This window comes from Podarcis muralis, chromosome 14 (assembly GCF_964188315.1).
Source record: "Podarcis muralis chromosome 14, rPodMur119.hap1.1, whole genome shotgun sequence".
In the NCBI taxonomy this organism is placed as follows: Eukaryota; Metazoa; Chordata; class Lepidosauria; order Squamata; family Lacertidae; genus Podarcis; species Podarcis muralis.
This window is the reverse complement of record NC_135668.1, coordinates 54120689-54136150: the sequence shown is the minus strand read 5'-3', so window position 1 is coordinate 54136150 and position 15462 is coordinate 54120689. Positions and strand designations below refer to the sequence as shown.

Below are 15462 nucleotides of genomic sequence, written 5' to 3'. Positions count from 1 at the left end.
GCCTCCGCTTTCTTCCGCCTCTCCCCAAATGGCGCCTCTGAGGCGGCCGGGGAGCGGAAGTGAGGTCAGGAGCGCGCCGGAAGCTGCTCCGTCCTCGTCTCCGCCGGCTGGGAGGCTGCGCGTGAGGAAGGGCCGGCGGCTGGGGCAGAGGCTGAGGCGCTTTCGGAGGCCGAGGCCCGCCGACCATGGCCTCCCCGGGAGAGGTAACCCCGCGGAACGAGGCGCGGCAGCATCAGCCAGGCCTTGGTGCCCATGGCAACCCCGGCTCCCCCGCCCCTCGCGTGTCCATGGCAACCGCTCCCAGCAGCTCCTCCCGGGGACAAACGTCTGAAGCGGCCCTGTCGCGTGTCAGGGGGGAAGCGGCCCTGTCAGTGCCGCCTGCTGCTTGGCAGGGAGGAAGGGGAGGGTTCGGCTCCTCGGTGCTTCCCCAGTCGGAGAGGCTGCATTTATTTATGTATTTCATCTATTTCATAAAAATCCAGAAAACATCGCAGGTTCCCAAAGGGGAAGCTTCTATATGCGGGTGGTTGACCTTTATTAGCACGTTTGCAGCTCTCCCTGGGGTCCGATTTGGTGCCAGGCTGGGCTGACCCTCCGCCCCGAGGTGCCTGCTCTTCACTGCTGGCTTTTCCCTGCCTTGCTGCCTCTCGGGTCTGATTTGTATCACCTATTAGCATTTCCACGAATTAAAGTGAGAGCAGGTAGGACAGAGGTTTCAGCCTCTCGAATCTCAAAGTGCAGGGCAGCAGCTGCTATAAGGTAAGGCTGCAGAGTTCATACTTCCCCCCAAGACAATTGCATGGGCCTTAACCTGGTGTCGAAAGTTGGGGGCAGCTGGGCCTGAGCACCTCTGTTTCGCTCTGACAGGGAGCTACTTTCCAGCATGAGTGGGTGATCTGTGGCCCTCCAGATGTTATCGGGACTCCCATCAGCTCCAGCTGCGCATGGGAGGGGTGGGAGAGTTGCAATTCAGCAACATCTTGGGGGGGGGGGTCCTCCCACAAATGTTCCCCTACCCCTGTTCCAAGGCTGAGGCTTCTGCAGCTCTGCTTCCTGAGGCAATTCTAATGGTCATTCAAAATGGGACCTCTTCTATACAGAGCAGCTGCACCACCATCTGAGCTGTGCCCCCCCCCAGTCTCTCCCAGCATTGTAACTTGAGGTCTTGGAACTAGAGGTGCAGCCTGTACACCCATCCATCACCCCCTGCTCAAATGCCAGCAGATTTCCCCCATTGTGGTAGTTGACCAATTCCCACCTCTCCTCCCCCCACCGCTTATATTTCATTCTACTTTCTCTTCATCCACAGCTGTGGTCTTGCCCCAACTTCCCCCCTCACCACTCTTCTTCACCCCTCTACTTCAATTTCTAGCCTTTCCCCCTCTTCCCCAGCTTCTGGTCTCCATCCATCTCCTTCCTATGGGGCCTTTCCTTCTATCCATGGTCACCCTCCACACAGCAGACCCTCACCGCTTTCGGTTCATAGCCCACCGTTCTCTCACAGGCCAGTTTTTAAGTGCCTTGAGTCAGGTGTGGTTTTGCACCCAGGAGGAACTGGAGGACACAATCCCCAAGGGCCCTAATTCAGGCCTGGTTCAAGCATGCCTATGTGTCGTTTGGCATCTCGAGGCCTGCTGGCTCACAGGGGGCCTGTGATCTTCACTCCCTTGGGAATTGTGTTCCATTCACATGTACAAGATGTTAACTTGACGACCTTTCATTCATATTTATCCACTCAACCATAAGTCACCAAATATTGCAGCGGAGAAAACTTAAAAGATAACGTTCACACATTGTAGTCATCAGGTGATAAACATGCATGTGTGAACAAGTTTCCAGCATTTCCAAGTTGCTTCCCGTATTGCTCTTTTCTCAATTTTGTTCTTTACTCTCCTGCTCTCTCCAAAATCCCCTCTTTGTTAACTGGCTTGCAGGTTTCTTCACTGGAAAACCCATCATTCCATATGTTCCCCTTCAGACACATTCTCTTCCCCAACAGTCCCCAAAGGAATCTCATTTCTGTGTCCTGAGCTCTTTTGCTTTCTCTCTGTCTCTCTCTCTTCAGGAAGTGACGAGCGATGAGAGTGGAGAGGAGAGCAACGCTATGAACTTAATGGAGTTCTCGGATGAGATCCTTTTGCACATCCTGAGGTACACCCCAGTTTCAGACCTTGTCCTGAATGTCCGAAGAGTCTGCCGGAAGCTTTCTGTTCTTAGCCTCGACAAAAGCCTTACCCACGCTGTGACCCTGCATAAGGACTATCAGGTGAGGAAGAGCCTTGAGGGAATCACGGGATGTGGATGGAGCTGGGAGGGATACTTGTTCTCAGGGATACTGGGTTTCAGTTAAGGGATTCAGTCCCTAGTGTACATCAGGGTGGAGAAGGAGATTAGTATTTTAAGTGAAAAGGCACCATGGAGAAGGTGCTTCCTGGGTTTAGTGTAAGAAAATGCTTTCCCTTGTCTTTATTCTGGCCTCAAACAGGGTAGGGGATTTGCTATATGGCTCTCTCTAGCAGAGAGAGTGAGAGAACAGGCTCAGTGACACTTTTCAGGGCTGTCCTTAACTTCACCATCAGTCTCTCTCCCAACCTTTCTTTCCCTCTGGCTGTTTCTTCAGTCTGAAGGTTAGCCTAGCTCTCTGAACACACTGCAGGGTGATCTGGCCTTCCATGCTGAAAACACTGGAAGCTAACCCTTACCCTCAGCTGCTTTCAAAGAGAGCAGTAAGGGAAGAGGTCTTTGGAGTGTCTCTCCCTTCATATCAAAAGTGGTGCTGGCTCCTTTTACGGATCGCTAACGTGTGTTTTTCTTTCTGCCTGTTGCGCACAGGTGGACAAGGACCAGGTGAAGCAGCTCATGCGGGAGATTGGCAAGGAGATTCAGGAGCTGAACATGAGCGGCTGCTATTGGCTGCCCGGCTCCACCATCGACCAGGTGACCCGCTGCAGGAACCTGGTGAAGCTGAACCTGTCCGGCTGCAACCTCACCTCCCTCCGCCTCTCCAAGATGCTGTCTGCCTTGCAGCACCTGCGCTCCCTGGCCATCGACGTGAACCCGGGCTTTGACGCCTCCCACTTGAGCAGCGAGTGCAAAGCCACGCTGAGTCGCGTGCTGGAGCTCAAGCAGACCCTGTACACGCCCTCCTACGGGGTGGTTCCTTGCTGCACCAGCCTCGAGAAGCTGCTCCTGTACTTTGAGATCCTGGACCGGTCGCGGGAGGGCTTGATTATCTCTGGGCAGCTCATGGTGGGCGAGAGCAATGTGCCTCACTACCAGAACCTTCGGGTCTTCTACGCTAGGCTGGCGCCCGGGCCGGTCAACCAGGAGGTGGTGAGGCTGTACTTGGCGGTGCTGAGCGACCGCACACCCGAGAAACTCCACGCCTTCCTCATTTCTGCCCCCGGCGGCTTCCCCCAGAGCTGCGCTGTGAAAAACCTCTTGGACTCCATGGCCCGGAACGTGACGCTGGATGCCTTGCAGCTGCCCGGGTCTTGGATGAATGGCTCCAGCCTCCTCCAGCACTTGAAGTTCAGCAACCCTGTCTACTTCAGCTTCAGCCGCTGCAGCTTGTCCGGCAGCCAGCTGGTCCAGAGGGTCCTCAACGGCGGCAAAGACCTCCGCAGCTTAGTCAGCCTGAACCTGAGCGGCTGCGTCCACTGCCTGTCTCCCGACTCCACGCTGCGGAAAGCGGAAGACGAAATTGACAGCAGCATCGCCGAGACCCTCGTCGCCTCCTGCTGCCACCTGAGGCACCTGAACTTGTCGTGCGCCCACCACCACAGCTCCGAAGACTTGGGCAGGCACCTGTGCCAGCTCCTTGCTCACCTGAAGTGCCTCCTCTCGCTGGCCTTGCCCGTCTGCTCCATTGCCGACGTGAGCCCGGGGCCCGCCGACAAGCCGTCCGTGCAGCCGGCGACCAACGCCACCTCCCCGAGTTTTGGGAAGAAAGTCCGGATCGGGGTGCAGACGTATCCGCGGAACTGCTTGGAGCAGGAGAATTCCAGACCCCAGCCCTCCGTGTTTTGGACCTTGCTAGAAAGCCTTCCCTTTCTGCAGCAGCTGGAGCTGATTGGGTCCAGCTTTTCCTCCGCCATGCCGCGGAACGAGCCGGCCATTCGGAACTCGCTGCCTCCCTGCGGCCGGGCTCAGCATGTGGGGGATGCCGAAGTGGCCGCCATTGGCCAGCTGGCCTTCCTGCAGAGCCTCACGCTGGCCCAGCTGCCCAATATCCTCACAGGCTCTGGGCTCGTTCACATTGGGGCCCAGTGCCAGCACCTGCGGACTCTTTCCCTGGCCAACCTGGGCATGATGGGCAAAGTGATGTACATGCCAGCCCTCGTGGACACGTTGAAGCACTGCAGGTGTTTGCGAGATCTCAGGTGAGGGCCTCAGGTGAAGCAGAGGTGGGCCAGCTCCTGAATTAGCCCAGCACTGTTGCTTTCCCATCCCGTTGCAGCAGGGAGAGCTCTCTGGCACCTAGGGTTTCTTTTCTTCCTGGCAAATGAGGTTGTGTGCTGGGTCATTTTGGTTTTTAGCTAGCCGGAACTCCTAAAGAGGAGAGGGCCTACAACTCAGGCAGCGTTAGAAACAGTCATGAGAAAAAGAAAGCCTTTGAATTCTGTGGTTTTACATATCAGGCATCATAACAATCCTCTGTTCCATAGCAGGTCTTACAACCTCAGAGGAACAACAACATATGACATATTACACTGTGTCATGATTTATTTAACAGCAATAAAGCCAAATGTATGTATTTACCTACTTAATTTATACAGCAGAAGTATTCTAGGAAGCCAGCGTGGTGTAGAGTGTTGGACTAGGACCTGGGAGATCAGGGTTCAAATCCCAACTCAGGAAGGTTACTGGGTGACCTTGGAGTCAGTCACAGCCTTTTAGCCTACCTCACAGGGTCGTCGTAAGGATTAACTGATGAGTGGAGCGAACTATGTACTACTTGGAGATAAAGGTGGGCTGCAAAGGCAGTGAATAAGCCCTTCTGCTTACCTGCTTAAGAAAGCTGGAGATCTCCATGTGTTTGTAAATGTACCTCCGCCAGTTGCAAAACGTGCCTGGCACCTGGGGAATTTCTAGCACTGGACTCGGGTAGAAGCTGCACGTTCCATCCCTGGTACATTGACTCTAAAGGCTCTTGGTCATTAGTCCTGGGGATTACCTTTGCCTGACGCCCTAGGAAACCATGGCCAGGCAGAGTCGTTCGTTTGGGCTAGATTGGTATGCGCTAGATCAGGCATATATCCAACTCTAGAGACTATGATCTACTCCCAGTGTAATAAAACTGGCAGTGATCTACCCATTGTCATTGCCCATAGTTGGTGAGCTTTTTTTGGGAAGGGTTGCATTAATTCGCTCACCAGTCTGTAGCCCTCCCTCCTTCCCCCACTCGGACGCCAGCAGCAGCGATTTGACATAGCGCTGGGGCAGGGCGCGTAGTGATCGCTCATGAACAGGGGCCAGCAACCTTTTTCAGCCATGGGCCGGTCCACTGTCCCTCAAACAATGTGGTTGGGCTGGATTATATTTTGAAAAAAATTAATGAATGGATTCCTATTCCCCACAAATAACCCAGAGATGCATTTTAAATAAAAGGACACATTCTACTCATGTAAAAACACGCTGATTCCTGGACCGTCCCCCGGCCAGATTGAGAAGGTGTTTGGGCCGCATCCAACCCCCGGGCCTTAGGTTGCCTACCCCTGCTCATGAAGAACTGGGCGAGCTCTTTTTTAACTCGCACAATCGTCATGGAGAACCAGTTGGACATTGCTGCGCTAGATCATGGGTGAAGGATGCAGTGGCCCTCCAGATGTTGTTGTCCAACTCAACACTGCTAGTTGCTGGAGATTGCGATGGGAGATGCAGGCTGTGAATATCTGGAGGAGTGAAGAGACCAACAGGCTCACTTGGTATAAGTAGAAAGCAGCTTTGTGTGTTTGCAGTATCAAGGGGTAAGGCTAGACAAGGAAGCAATGGATGTACACTATTCAATTTACAGTTAACATAAAAGGCTGTCAGCTCATTGATGAATTTGTAGTTGTTTCACCAATTGATTAAAATGCTGGTGAGTTTGCTTGTTACCAAAATTGCAAGGTGGGTGCCTTCTGGAGACATGGAAAGCAGTTTAATGATCAAAGCATCCCTTCATTGTTTGTAGCAAAGGCCATTCCTTGTTTTATTCCCCCCCGCTGCTTTCCCCCCAACCTAATGAAACACTAAAACTGAAATAGCCTCAAAGAAAACCGAATGAACATGCCTTTAACTCCCAGGCCCATTGATAATAGTTGGCCTTCGCTGATTAATACACCACAGAGCCAATGGACTCAGCGTTCTAAACAGAAAAAAAATAATATTTTGTTACAAAAGAGGATAGTTTTAAAGCAACTCCCTGGGGGTGGTGTCTGCCTGTGATTCACCTTGATTCTCAACCCTTTTCTAACTCTGAACATTTAAACAGTGATATTGTCAGGGCTTGAAAACAAAAAAGTATATTCTGATGATAATAATATGGCAACAGTGTCACCTGGTGGACGGGATGCTGTAGTGCAAAAATATTTTCTGACCACTTACTGTTGTGAGTAGCTTAATGGCATAGAATGTAGAGTTGGAAGGGACCCTGAGGATCTTCTGGTCCCCTGAGGTGCAGGAATATGCAGCTGTCCCATATAGGGATTGAATCTGTCACCTTGCTGTTATCAGCACCATGTTCTAACCAGCTGAGCTTTCCTTTGCTTGCTCACATGTTGCTTTGATCATGGAGCAACAGCAAAAACTCTTTATTCACCCCTCCCCTACTTTTCCATGGTACTTATCACACAAGGAGTCCTTCCTTTGCTTCCCTTTTATTTATTTTATAAAACTTGTTTGCCGCTTGTTTGTAGAAAACCTCAAAGCGGGTTTCCTTTCTTTGGATTTCAGTGGAGAAAACGGAAGATCAGCGTTTGACACCTGAGACACCATGCTGAGTATCAAATAAGTGAATTCTTATCCCTGTGGCAGAGAGATGTCTGAGGGGAGGGTGGAAGAAGAGAGAAAGACACACACACACACACACACACACACACACACACACACACCCTGCCAGCAGATCATTTTCAATAGTGTTTTCCGCCTCTGGATTCCTGGAGCTGATCCCACTCACTCCAGGCAACTGGGAAAACAGCAATTTACAAGCTATGGCAATGATGAGACCATCTCAGGTTGCCTTGTAAATAGATAAAAGCTCAGAAGTCAGGGCGTTGCCACAGGTTTCACCTGTCCAAGAGTCACAAAAGGGAGAGGAGTGAGGCAGGAGCAGATGCAGCCTAGTTTACAAAACGTCTAACCTCTTAACTGGAGCTTTTCATTGGGGTCTTTCTCCTTTAAAACCCACCAATGAGTTAACTCTCCAGCTAGTTCCTTCATAGAGGTTACACCAGAGGTTTCAACTAAAATCAAATGGATTCTGCCTTCCCAAAAGCTCTGCGCTGAGCTCCACTCTGCTAAAAGCAGGGGTGTTCTTTCCTCTTCCCCTCTGGCTTTGCAAATCCTTCCCCTCCTGGTAGAGTAATAATAATAATAATAATAATAATAAATATCATATTTTTTGCTCTATAAGACTCACTTTTTCCCTCCTAAAAAGTAAGGGGAAATGTGTGTGCATCTTATGGAGCGAATGCAGGCTGCACAGCTATCCCAGAAGCCAGAACAGCAAGAGGGATCGCTGCTTTTTCTGCGCAGCAATCCCTCTTGTTCTGGCTTCTGAGATTCAGAATATTTTTTTTCTTGTTTTCCTCCTCCAAAAACTAGGTGTGTCTTGTGGTCTGGTGCGTCTTGTAGAGCGAAAAATACGGTAATTTGCTATTTATACCTCGTCCATCTGGCTGGGCCTCCCCAGCCACTCTGGGCGGCTTCCAACAAAATATTAAAATACAGTAATGCATCAAACATTAAAAACTTCCCCTAAACAGGGCTGGTTTCAGATGTAGAGCCCTCCCCTTTGCAAGTGTTGTCTCTCCGAGGCGTGTCATTTGGTTGACCCTTGTTTTGCCTCCGCAGGCTTGAGCAGCCCTACTTCAACGCCAACGCCCAGTTCTTCCAGGCCCTGAGCCACTGCTCGTCCCTCCAGCGCCTCTGCATCATCTCCCGGAGCGGATCTCTGCAGCCGGACGCCGTGATGGCCTTCATGACCGCTTGCCTCGAGGTCATCATGTGCCACATGTTCACCGGGGAGTCTCTCACAGTTTGCAAAACCTTGCAGCAGTCCTTGATAAAGAGGTGAGTTCAGGCAGGTGACACGTTCAGACCATACCGTTACTCTGGGCAGTCCTATGTTTTTGAGGCTAAAACAGGGAACTCCAGGCTCTCCCTCCTTGGCTCCTTGGCATCGTGGCTCAGGATGCAAAGTAAAGACATGTGAGGCTGGAAGTGCACTGAGTGACGGCATAAGTGCATCCTCGCTGCCTTTGCCTCAGCTGCTCTCAAAAGGGGCCAAGAGTTACGTGCTGCGACACGTCTGCCATCAAGGGCTCCCCTGTCTTCCAAGCTTGGCAGGGCAACTGAGAACCTCCCGCAAGTTTGCAGGAGGGTGAGCAGAACAGTGTGTTTTGCTTTATTTTTAAACTTTATTCCAAAACCGAAAAAGAATTACAAACATCAAATTCAAAATCCATATTTGTTTTGTAACATAAGCCTATTACATAGTTGACTAGATTAAAATATACCTAATTGCTATAGACTTCCCTTTGCTATATATAAATGCAATGCAATTAGAAATACTACAGCGGTTCCTCAGGTTACATACGCTTCAGGTTACAGACTCCGCTGACCCAGAAATAGTACCTCGGGTTAAGAAATTTGCTTCAGGATGAGAACAGAAATCGTGCTCTGGCAGCGGGAGGCCCCATTAGCTAAAGTGGTGCTTCAGGTTAAGAACAGTTTCAGGTTAAGAACGGACCTCCGGAACGAATTAAGTACTTAACCCGAGGTAGCACTGTATATTAGAAATTTTTATAAATTCTCCTATACCCCCCCACTCCCCTTCACCCATGTGTGATCTCAATATTTTTTTAACTTCTTCCATCTTGTTGTGTTGTTGTAGTTTAATAATTATTCAATTCATTCTTTTATTATTTCCTTGCTTACCCCTGCACATTATCTATTAATATTCCAGTTCTGGAACCATATTTTCTCATGTATTCCTTCTCTCCATCCCACTCTTTAATTATTCTCTGATTTGAATGGCCTCTAATGATTGCCGTCAATTTTGCCATTTCCAGAAACTCACAGGGCTTGCTTTGCCATTCTAATAATGATGGTCTTTTCTCCCCCTTCCAATTCTTTGCGATCAATATTCTGGCTGTTGCATAAAAGAATAAATTTTTCTTATCTCTGGGGATGTCATTAGATATTGGGCCTAACAGAAGAGCCTCTGGCTTTTTGATAAACGAAATCTTAAATAGTTTTTTCAGCGGGTGAGCAGAACAGTGTTCTGGACCTGCTTCCGCCCTCGGGCTGCTGGTTGACCATCTCTTGCAGCCTCTCCCAAGCTGCCTCCCCCCAGGTCGGCCCCATCCTGACCAGGGCTCCTGGGAGTTGTGGAATGGGCTCTGATTTGGGGCCGGCTGATGTCTTGGCTAAGTGGTTAGGAGATTTCACTCAAGCATTTTTCTGTGTTATTTTCCAGTATAGCTATGCATGCGCATCATTATAGCTGGAAATGTCTGAATTTTACTTGATTTTTCTTTGAAGCGACAACCTTCCAGCCCTGAGGACAAAGAGGGAAATTTGAAAATGTGCCTGGGTGTATAGCATCAGCTTAAGGCTCAGGTACCAGCACAGGAGATAATAACAGTGCTGGGCTTCCTACGTCAGGGAGAGTTGACATCTTGTAGCTCTGCCCAGTTTCCTGATCTATAGTCTTGATCTTTCAATAGCTGAGTTCTGAATGCATTTACATGTGTGTTAGTCAACCTTGCGTGCTTTTTGCTCGCTTCCCCCTCCCCTCTTTAAAGTTTTATAAGGAAACCACCATATTGCCCCAGTACATATCGCAACACTTTGCATTTAATCCTTGCTCATCCCAGTGGCAGAATAGAAACGGCAGCGTCTATGAAAAGAAGGTGAAGTTTGCAGCCTTGACAGAGGAAATAGGGCTATGGCTTGATTTAAAAGATATCTTAGTTGAGTGAGTTTCTTCATTTAATTGATTGATTAAAAGCATTCTCAAAGTTTTGCTTATAAAATCCACAGTATTTTTATAGGGGAAAATAGACCATGAAGGCCACACGGTCGAATACTGTGGGACCTGCTTCTCAGTAGGCATGCAGAAGATTGTGCTGTTGCCTCTTAGATCAGAACTGGCTTGGATTCTCTTCCAAGATTGCGCTCACCTTCTGTTTTTGCAAGTGCTCAGTTTTACTTAAAACCTTTCCCGCGTAACTGAAGGTGGCATTTTAATCTATTCACAGATTCACTGTTGAAAAGTTGCCGCCCTAGCAAGCTGTCATTGTAGGCTGCAATTCTTGGGGCCGCAATAACTCTTGTAGCATAGCTAGTAGACTGACCACCCCATACCCAACTGCTTTGAAGTACTGTAAGCCCTACTGAGTTCAGTGGGACTTACTCCCAGGTAAGTGTGTCAAAGGCGGCAGCCAGAGCTGGGGACCAGGAAGGCTTTTCCTCTGCCGTGAATTCTGTTGGTGGCTAGAGGGTCAGAGGCTCACAGTGGCGGCAATATTGGGGTGGTGAGATCGTTCATGTAGTTGGTGTCTTGTCTTTTGCTTCCCAAACCCACAATGCATCTTGTAACACGAAAAGCAGACGAAGCAATAGCTGCTCAGCAATTGTCTCCCGTGGCCGGTCTTGGCCAGTTTTTCAGCCTTACCTTGCCAAATTAACATGCAGAGATGTTGTAGGTCGAGGTGCGGCTCCAGATGTTGACATACTCCAGCTCCCCCCAGCATTGCCAGTCATCCCTGGTGATGCGCCAGCAACACCTGAAATCTCCTAACTGCATATGTAGCCTTGGTAACACCTGGAGGGCCACAGATTCCCCATCCCTGCCAATGAAGAATAGCTTCAGCCTTGAATTCACAGTGCTTTGAACCGTCAGGAAAAGTGCTGCACAACTTTGGAACTTTTCTATTACACCCAGAAAGAACTGTGGGGTGTCTTAAATCAGCTTCAGAGGAGACTTTTCTCTGTAGAGCTGCTGCCTTCACAACCATGCTGCTTTTGGCATTGCGGCTTTTGGGAAGCCAGCCAAGACATGGGCTGTTAAACTCCCCGTGGTGTCAGGGGTTTCTTTTCAACAGAACCCTCTCCTGTGTCTTAATTGAATTCATCTATGGGGATTTTTTTCTCTCTCCCTGTAAGAACCAGAAATTCTTTCTCCAGTCTTATCGTTCTTTGCCTGTCCTATAGCTCATAGCAGAGCTGATCTAAACTTTAATATCCTTTTTCCTGTGCTGGTTTATAATGCCCAGCAACCAGATTGCAGATGTTTTCTTCCATTTCATACAGACTTCTTTTCTTTAAAAAAAATTATTTACAGCACCAATACAAACAACACAACAATTTCCCTGTCGGCCTGACTTTATTCCCCTTCACTTTTTGCCGTTCTGTTCTCAAAGAGGGAGAGAGGGCCCTGCTAGATCAAACCGATCCATTTGCCCTGTATTCTGTCTCCCAAATGCAGCCACCCAGATCTCTCTGAGCTTTCAAAACTTTCAATGTTGGTGACACACTTTTTAGACACGCATCATTTCGCAACACAGTAATCCAATTTTACTAGCAAACCGAAGGTTAAATGAACACCTTTCCAGCCTGGAGAGCATGGGGAGCATTCATGCGACACACCTACACACTGCAGCTGACACACTAACGTGTCGTGACACACAGTTTGGAAAGCCCTCCTCTAGGGAGCTCACGGACAGGGTGTGATGGTGATGCTAGCTGCCCTTGTGTGTGTTTGGTCTTCTGTTCTCCCTTGCTTGTGTTTCCAAAATGGCACCACCTATTCACAAGAGGCAGGTATCCGCAGCCTTCGGGGAACCCTCAGGCTTGCCAAAGCGTCAGAAATATTCAGGGGGCAAAGCCCTAAAGAGAGGGAAACGGCCCCTTCCAAAGGTTCCTTCTTCTGTACTCTGATCAGCACCTGAAGCCTTGCAGGAGACACAACTGGCAGCTCCCAGGAGCGGGGCCTTTTCTGCGGTGGCCTCCCCCTTGGGCAACGGCCTTCCTCGTGAGATCTGCCAGGCTTCGGCACTGTGCTGTTAGGCAGCTGGACAGAACAAGGAAGGTGTTTGGCTGAGCCTTTGTTATGTCAGTGCTGCTCTAGGTAGTTGTTTTAGGAATTAATTTCATTTGTTGGTTTTTGTGTGGGTCAGTTTTCTGTAGTGCATGATGTGGGAATCAGGATACTGAACGAGGAAGGCCTTATGGTCTGAGCTGGTAGGACTCCTGGAGTGGTCCTGCCTCGCGCTGACTTGGTGCCCTGACTGAGTCCTGGGAAGAGAGACCCCACAGGTCCTCAAGGACCTTGAGATGCAGGTGGTGGTCTTCCAGAACCTGGGCTGAGGGTTCTCTTTGAGGGTCCTCTGGCATGAGACCTTCTGAAGACCCTTGGGGCTGTCAGAGGAGAAGGTGGAGCCTCAATAACTCTGCTGCTTTCCAGCGTTCGAGCCTCTTGCCGCCGCCACGATGTTGATGCCTAAAAAAAACCCGCATTGCCATCTACAAACTCCTTTTTAAGGAGGGAGTGATGGTAGATAAGAAAGATGTTCATATGCCTAAACACCCAGAACTGGCAGACAAAAATGTGCCCAACCTCCACGTCATGAAAGCAATGCAGTCGCTGAAATCTCGTGGTTACGTGAAGGAGCAGTTTGCATGGAGGCATTTCTTCTGGTATTTGACCAATGAGGGCATCCAGTACTTGAGGGACTATCTCCATCTGCTGCCTGAAATTGTGCCTGCCACCCTGCGTCGCAGGCGTCCTGAAACTGGACGACCCCGGCCAAAAGGTTTGGAGGGCGAGCGTCCCGCTCGCCTTACACGGGGAGCGGCTGACAGGGACACCTACAGATGCAGTGCTGCTCCTCCTGGTGCTGACAAGAAGGCAGAGGCTGGAGCTGGGTCAGCTACTGAATTTCAGTTTAGAGGTGGCTTTGAGCGTGGACGTGGTCAACCACCTCAGTAGAAATCTGTTGCTGTTTGGTTGCAATAACCCTGATGGCTCCAAGAGGGCCCAGGCCGAAGAGCAAAGGCATGGCACATGTCCAGAGACCCAGAGTCCTTGCGCTGCTTGTGCGCAAGGGATCTACTCCCGAGTAAGCCATCCCTGGAATTCCTTTCCTACCAGCAGCTGGGCTTAGGTTGTGGCATAGAGGACTCTTGTTGGAAACAGCACCAGCCTCTGGCTCCTTCTCCTTGCAGAATTCCCTGCGGTACAGACCCTGGACAGTTTCCTGACCTTGCTTCTGCATCCCGTTGTTGTGAGCAGTGTTAGAAACTCAGATATATAAGCTAGGTGCCAAACCCCCCTTAAACCAGGGTTACAGTGGCCAAAATGGAATGCCTAGCTGCAATTTTGGGGCCAGGCGGCTCAAAAGTAGCATTTTTCAATGCAATTTCCAGTTCCTGAATTTCATTCTGATTGTGCAGATACAATAGAGTGGATAGAATTCTACAGGATGTGTTGCTAGAGTGTGAAAGCAGGCAAGACCCACAGATCCCCAGGCATCTTCACTTGATCGCAAGTGGCCGATAACCAGGTGCAGAACAGTTCACTGAGGCTCTGCTGCACCTTGAGTCCAGCTCTCCCGGATAAACGCTTTTACCTCCTTGGACAGAGGCCCTGGCTCTGCAGGGAACCTCCTGGAGCGCAACCTCACAGACCCAGCCACGAAGCGAGCCTGAGAGCGCAGCGTGGCCCTCCACACCTTCCTCCTGGATGCTTGAGGGGCTCTCCATTAATTTCCCCCTAGATGGAGCTGTGGCTTCGTGTTAAAAGCTCCGGAACGCCTCTCCAACCCCCCACCCCAACCCGCTAATTCTGCAGGGTAAGTATTTTTCTCCACCACCACCAGCATCAGCAGCCCCTGTCGCCGCCGCTCCTTCTCCACTGCAGAAGTCACGCCAAGCAAAGAATCCCAATGACTTGCGATAACAGCACTTGCTGCACGGTGCGTTGAGCACAAGTGTTTGCAGAGGCGGCCCTCTCCCCGCCCCTCCTGCCGAACCTGCTGGGAGCTGGAGGGCGGCGTTAAAAGAAACGTTTGTGTTGCAGCAAGTGTCCTTTTGGACCCCCTGCCCCCCCCGCCCGCCCCCAGGTACCTGTTTTATTCAGCATAAGCTCTGCAGAGGCTTGTCTTTTCAAGGACAGGGTGTATGTGGGAGAAAGAGAGCGTGCAAGCTAGTTACACCCATGAACAATTAGCAACCGCAGCAGGCATGCCTTTAAGAAGCAGCTGACGCAGGAGAAGCTGGGGGGGGCGGCGGCTCTGACATGCCAAATGCTGGCCGTGTGAGTGTCGACTCGTGGCAAGTCATACGTGCGCATTCTGCAGAGAAGGGAAGGCAGGAGCGCTGAGAGGGCGAGCAGATCAGCAGTCCAAATGGCGTGCCCGGTTCGATTTAACAACCTGATCTCATTATTGAGACTTGGCGCTTCATTCAGCATCAGCAGAAGGGGGGGGGGGCAGCCAGTGCGGACGATGAGGTTTTCTGTTGTAAATGGCAGGAGATCTGGGGGTGGGGGGCTGGCTGGCTGGCTGGGAATGGATGTGGACAAGCAGGGAGGTCTAGGAAGGGGGGCGTGCTGTGGGGCTTGGAGAAAGGATAGGGAATTGGGAAGAGTGGGATGCCAGAAGGATGTCATCAGAGCCTCTGTTGGAGCCGAGGAAAATAATTGTTTTTATTTCTTTTTGTTGTTATTTGTCTGGAAAAGATTTATAGGCTGCCTTTAAGAGCACGCTCTCTCAAGACGGTTTCCATCATGAAATATTAAAAGTGCAATATGACACAATCTGAATTATCATGCACAAGCGAAACCTTCAATAGCAAAACACATTCCTGCTTCTCCCGCCCGAAAAAGCCCCGCCTAAAATAAAGTCGCTATCCATGACCCCAGACCCTCATTAGAGAGGGGAGGCAACCTGTAGGCAGGGCAGGATGATCACCAATCCTGGAGAATTTGCCTGAAATCCTGGAGGACTGCTGCCAGACAGTGTAGACAAGACTGACGTAAATGGTGACTCTGTACCAGGCAGCTTCCCATTCCTAAGGGAGGGAGGGAATGCATTTATCTCCATGCATTATTCTCCTGCACCTCTGTCGGATCCCACCTCTGTCACCCTCTCTCCAAGCCCCTAAACATCTTGGCTTTGCCTCGCAGGAGAGATTATGAGTGAGGAAGAAAAACTTTCTCCATGCCTTGAATTTCCTTCGTATTCCTACCACATG

The 15462-nt window shown here is 50.3% G+C and overlaps 1 protein-coding gene and 1 pseudogene across 2 annotated transcripts in view; both read left to right on the top strand.

Annotated features, from left to right (window-relative positions):
• The window catches only part of FBXL18 (F-box and leucine rich repeat protein 18), a 32504-nt gene continuing 17042 nt past the window's right edge, over positions 1 to 15462 (top strand). The window contains exons 1-4 of one of the 2 annotated variants that reach the window (XM_028705807.2): positions 1 to 203; positions 2066 to 2266; positions 2833 to 4382; positions 6937 to 7594. In XM_028705807.2, the coding sequence (XP_028561640.2) occupies positions 186 to 203; positions 2066 to 2266; positions 2833 to 4382; positions 6937 to 6970 (1803 nt within the window). In that variant the 5' untranslated portion in view covers positions 1 to 185 and the 3' untranslated portion in view covers positions 6971 to 7594. Of the gene's footprint in view, positions 204 to 2065; positions 2267 to 2832; positions 4383 to 6936; positions 7595 to 8055; positions 8275 to 15462 lie in introns of those variants that run through there. The other variant, XM_028705806.2, reaches the window with a different exon arrangement.
• Positions 12685 to 13245, top strand: LOC114584199 (small ribosomal subunit protein eS10 pseudogene; annotated as a pseudogene).